Source organism: Triticum aestivum, chromosome 4D (genome assembly GCF_018294505.1).
Source record: "Triticum aestivum cultivar Chinese Spring chromosome 4D, IWGSC CS RefSeq v2.1, whole genome shotgun sequence".
Taxonomy (NCBI): Eukaryota; Viridiplantae; Streptophyta; class Magnoliopsida; order Poales; family Poaceae; genus Triticum; species Triticum aestivum.
Genome location: NC_057805.1, coordinates 46,212,425 through 46,217,555, shown reverse-complemented (window position 1 = coordinate 46,217,555; position 5,131 = coordinate 46,212,425). Strand labels below are relative to the sequence as shown.

The following is a 5,131-nucleotide window of genomic DNA, read 5'->3' as shown; positions in this document are numbered from 1 at the left end:
TAGATGAGTTCTCTTGAGTGAGACTAATCAAGTTACGAAGAGTGTTTTGAGATTATTTGGTTTCGTAAGGTGACTTACACACTTTATTATTTGTTGGTGATAAAGAAGGAGATTTTCTCTCTGAATCAGTCACAGAAACCATCAGGATGCTCTGACCCATTTTGTTGTTGTCAAATTCGTCATTCAAATAAGATTCGAATATGTGTAGCTGCCGGCGTTGGGTCAACCTTTTTATTTGAGCAAACACGATGCGCATGTGCCACTTGGCTGCAGGACAGCAACGGAACCAACGGAATTCTAATTTAGGGTCGCCGTCCAGGACTTTTCCAGCGGACCCTCTGCGGGCGGGACACGTGTCTTCACCCGCTGCGGCTGCAAAGCTGTTCGCTGCAGGCATCGGCATCCTCCTGCCCTCTGTTTTCTCCACTTTCCCCTACCTCCATCGCTCCACCCTAGGCTGCGCGGCCGGCCGGAACCCCCGCGCGCCTCTCTACGCCACCGCTCTTCGGCCCTGCCTTCTCCGCGGCCGAGGTAAGGCAGCCCTCAACCGGAACTGGATCCGTCGTGTTGCTCTGCCGCGCGCGCTCTTGGCTATCTTCGCTGCGCCTCTTGCTGGCGGTGCCCTGGTCGGCAGTCGAGCCGGACGGGAGGGTAGCAGACCGGTCGGAGGCCCGGGATTCGTAGTTTGTCCCGTCTTGCTGCAATGCCGGCGATCGTTGTGCCGCCGTCAATTTTGTTGTCCAGTCGTGCTCTGTGCGGGTTTTGGAATTCTGACCTTTTCGTGGTGGTGTGGGGTTTCCGCTCAGTGGTGACTGGTGAGGTGCGGGAGGGCTTAGGCGACGCCATGAAGCTGTTCGGCGTTATTTCTGTGAGCGCTAGGGATTCTTTTGCTGCACATTCATAGCTCACAAGCCAGTGCCCATGCGTGCGGATGAGCGAGTGGACGTGCTGCCCCTAGAGCTCGCTTAGCAAGTTCGAGCTATTGCTTAATTGTATCACTAGTCAGGACTTCAGAATTTTATGGGAGTTGACTATGGACAAAGTGTGCACTAGTTACTTGGCAAAACTTGTATGGGAGACGCCCTTGTACCCAAGTTTTACCTCATCATGTCATTCCTTTTACCAATGTTTCTTGTTTTTTTACCTCATCATGTCATTCCTTTTACCCAAGTTTTCAGTTCTTTTTACCACATCATGTCATTCTTGTAGATCTTCCATTTGTTCTCATGGACGACAAGAGTGGAAAGGGGAAAGAGAAGGATGGCTCTGCTTCCACTCCACCCAATCGCCGCAAGGTGAGTGTTTTCTCCAGCGTAATCTGATATGCATATAAGGCAAGCTCAGTGTGTTTGCTGCTTACCATTTCTTTTCTTCTACTTTGCGCGTGCAGGCCGGACTTAAATTTTCACCCAAGGTGCCTACTAAGAAAACTCCAAAACGTGTCCCTAAGATGTAATGTTCATTAACCAATGCTCTGTTTATGCATGCTTGTTCAATTCAGTATTTTCTATTTAAAGTAGGCGCAGTGCTTGTGCAATGAAAGTAATTAATGGTGGGATTCTACAGGGAACCAGAAGAGGAGAGCGAACTTGACCCAATTGATAAGGATCTGTTGAGGAAACTTAGAATGCCACAGGTACTTGTATGTCTCAGTCTGATTTCTACGTGCCTGATTTAGGTCGGTGGTGTTTTATTCTCCAGTTTCATATGCAGAGTAAAGGTGCCCTCGAAAGAAGATTCAAGGCTGAGAAAAGTGGTCAGTATTTTGATGTTTTTTGCCTCACAATATCTACTGTATTTCGTGTTCGATCCTGCATTCACTAGCCTATCTTCAGTGGAAAATAACTGTTCAGTTAACTGCAGTTGCTGTCACACAAACTTCCTAAGATTCTAGAATCACAACCTCCTTTGTATCTCTGGGAGCTGCTGAACGATTTGTGATAAATAAGACACCAGTATCTCTGTATTTTTGAACAGTTCATACTGACCATGTTCATATAGAATAGCTATTGGGTAAATGGTAATGTTGAGCAGTCCAATTGCAAGGAGCACAAAGGCATCTAGTTCAAATATGTTATCTATTCAATTTGCATTGCCTAAGCAGACATGTTTGGTCAGGAAAAATCTGGACTCTGGAGTTGTCTCATGAACTCGGCAGTAGCCTAAGATATAATTCGACTGGAGGTTTTGTCCAAACTAATGACATGCAGCATGATGCACTTTAGAGGCTTAGATGATTGTTGCAAGTTAGATAATCAAAATTCTATTTAGAAGTCAGCACTGATTCGTCCATAAAATATGGGTTTATGAATATTTATAACGATCTCAATACCGCTGGTGTAACGGCATTATGTTATTTTCAGTTTATAATTTAGTAATAACATACTGCTCCATTACGACGGCAGATGACTGTGTTCAGGTTGCATTTGGACAAGTGAACTCTTCAACTGCAAGATCCTTCCCCACCCGTAGAAGTTCTTCATCAGGTAGTAGCTTAAGGTTGCCACTCCCATTTGTTCCATATTTACCTTGATCTGAACATTTACAGAACAATGTATCATTTCTTCTGCCAGTTAAACAAGAGCAGGAGGTAAACCTTTTCAGCAAGTATATGATGTCTGGCGTTACGACTTCTGCTGCAAAGTTACCCAAACAGTTCACTGGACCTCAGGTTAGTAAACCCAGACAATAATAACATAAGGGGTGGGGTGGTGGGGGGTTGTTTTGTTAATTACCTGACTTATCTCCTAACTGTTGCAGGACTTTACCCATCCCAGCTACAACTATCCTCCTATTACTCTCCCTCTAAGGAGGCCCCACTCTGCAGATCCAGGTTCTGGTGTTCTTCATTTTTGCAGTTTTTGGCTTTTTGCCGCATCATGCTCATAGTTTGCCTTTCAAAAACACTTTCATTGACATTCTTTTATCTTCGCCTCTTCGGTACAGAAGATTTCGACGAAGATGAGTTCGGAGAGTTTTCTTCCAGCAGAACACAAGATGGTGAATTAACTGCAGCTAAGGAACTTGGACTAATGGTATGTATATCATGTTGCATGATATCATGTCGAGGAACACCGTTCTTGCTCAGGTATTCATATCAATGCAGAAAACCATGCCACATGTTGATGGAGCTGTCTTCTTTTTTGTGGTGGGATGTCGATGGAACTGTCGGTTACTCGTTTTCTTTTGGTTTTGTATCTTATATTGATCGAACTGATTGTACCAGCTGCACAGTATTAGTAGCCTAAAAACTGATGTATATTATATTAATTGTTTGACAGGGCACTGAGGACAAGATGAATACACCACAGTTGCTCTTCTTCCAGTTCCCTGCATCTCTTCCTTTACCGCAGGTTCTATCCGTTGCTGGGGCAGATATGGACACCAGTGACAGTGAGGGTGTTGAAACAGAAGAAACCAATAAGAGGAGGAGACTTGAGTCGGTCAACGGCTGTAAGCTAAAAGATTTACCAGGTGGTCTCATGGGGAAGCTGCTCGTGTACAAGAGTGGTAAAGTGAAGATGCTGCTTGGAGATGCACTCTTTGATGTAGGTGTTTAAAACTTCTGCACTTCTTTATGCTGCATTTTCTGCTTACGTCTAGTCTTTCGATGATGCGGTACTTGAGATGAATATTAAACGTGCAGGTTTCTGCTGGTTTGGACTGCACATTTGCTCAAGAGGCTGTAGCGATCAACACATACAAGAAGCACTGCTGCAGCCTGGGGGAGGTGAACAAGCGTGCGATCGTAACTCCTGATATCGACTACTTGGTAGATTCCATCAAGAGGATCGGTTAGCCTGCGGGGAACTGCAAGTAACTTCTGATATTAGCTCTGAAAGTGACACGAAGTGTGTCACTACTTACTACTGCTGCTCCTGTTTCACACTGAGAACTGTGGAGATGTAAATTTGCATTAGGAGAATCGTGAAAGTTGATATCATGGTGTTGATATGTGGTAACAGCTAGTGGAAATGTTTTGCCGGTCCTTTAATTTTCACGGTACCATGGCTGGTTTGTCTCAATTGCTGAGATTTATCACTTTAGTCAAGAGTTCAACGGTGGTTATCCTACTGTCATTTCTATTGATGCAGCCTGTGTAGAGCTCATTTTGCTTGTTGTTCAGTCATTCCTTTGTTGTTTGTTAGCGCTTTATACAATCAGAGGCCACAGGAACAACAAAACACACATGTTGTTCCCTCATGATTATGCAGTCCTGTTGCAATTCAGGTTTACCACCATTGAGTATCAACATATGTGATCGGACAGTATCGTGCTCACACCGATCAGAGGTTGCCGGAGCCATCAGCAGGTTCACTTTTGGTGGTTTACCAAGCAGTTGGTATGGTTCGTTGCCAAAGTAATGCAAACTGAGCTAGAGGTATACAACTTTAAAACAATCGGGGCTTCGTTTGGTCAAGCAAGGTTAGGTTTGATCATAGATGCTGCACTTGCACATTTAAACATGGTTCATGGCATGATTGTGGAGTTGTAAAACCCCAAGGACAAGCAAGTTCCTGTAAAATGTAGAACTGCCAGAAACGACAACAAAATGTTTCCACGCAATGTAGAAGTGTAGTTATGACGTTGCATGGATGTCGTTGGGACCAATAGCATGAGGTTGAACTTATACGACAATAACTTTGATCCTAACTGGGCATGTGTAAATCCCTACCCACTGGATGCACTGGTGATTGATGAATAGAACAATTGTTGCTACTGTTAACGAAAGAAAGCTATATATGCCTGTCCCAAGCCAGTAAATAAAGGTTTGCCCATCCAAAACCAGTAAATAGGGTTTACGATAGAGTGGAACCCTGGAAAAAGGGTGTTGGATAGGGTCGTTTGTACAGAAGATAGCGCTGACGTACTGCCACTAATTCAGTTCTCTTCTAATATCACATCCATGTTTTTTTGGGAAAAGGAGGATCACCCCCGGCCTATCACATCAGTCATTTGCCTTCTAGTAAGTATAAGCAGCTGGTGAGCGAGTCGCTATCTACCATTTGCAGCTTGTGCTCATATATGTGCTTTCTTGTATGAGCTTAGACACCACGGCGCAAGCCATGTCATTAAATAGGCATGGTAACGGCTGGGCTCATCTCAAATGCGTGATTCATGCTTACAAGAT

General features: G+C 44.4%; 1 protein-coding gene across 1 annotated transcript; it reads left to right on the top strand.

The window, feature by feature from the left end:
• Window positions 1-352: 352 nt before the first annotated feature.
• On the top strand, window positions 353-4,068 carry LOC123096081 (uncharacterized). Its single transcript, XM_044517679.1, has 11 exons — window positions 353-531; window positions 1,210-1,295; window positions 1,391-1,452; window positions 1,567-1,636; window positions 1,714-1,756; window positions 2,406-2,486; window positions 2,574-2,671; window positions 2,761-2,833; window positions 2,947-3,167; window positions 3,282-3,548; window positions 3,647-4,068. The coding sequence occupies exons 2-11, from the start codon at window positions 1,227-1,229 to the stop codon at window positions 3,797-3,799; spliced, it is 1,137 nt and encodes a 378-aa protein (XP_044373614.1). The 5' UTR covers window positions 353-531; window positions 1,210-1,226; the 3' UTR covers window positions 3,800-4,068.
• The last annotated feature ends 1,063 nt before the right edge of the window (window positions 4,069-5,131 follow it).

Bases quoted from the DNA above. Each gene is read 5' to 3' on its own strand.
- LOC123096081 (XM_044517679.1), top strand. From the start codon at position 1,227: ATGGACGACAAGAGTGGAAAGGGGAAAGAGAAGGATGGCTCTGCTTCC. The intron at 1,296-1,390 runs GTGAGTGTTTTC...TTGCGCGTGCAG, and splicing joins CTCCACCCAATCGCCGCAAG to GCCGGACTTAAATTTTCACC. The intron at 3,168-3,281 runs GTCGGTTACTCG...ATTGTTTGACAG, and splicing joins GGTGGGATGTCGATGGAACT to GGCACTGAGGACAAGATGAA.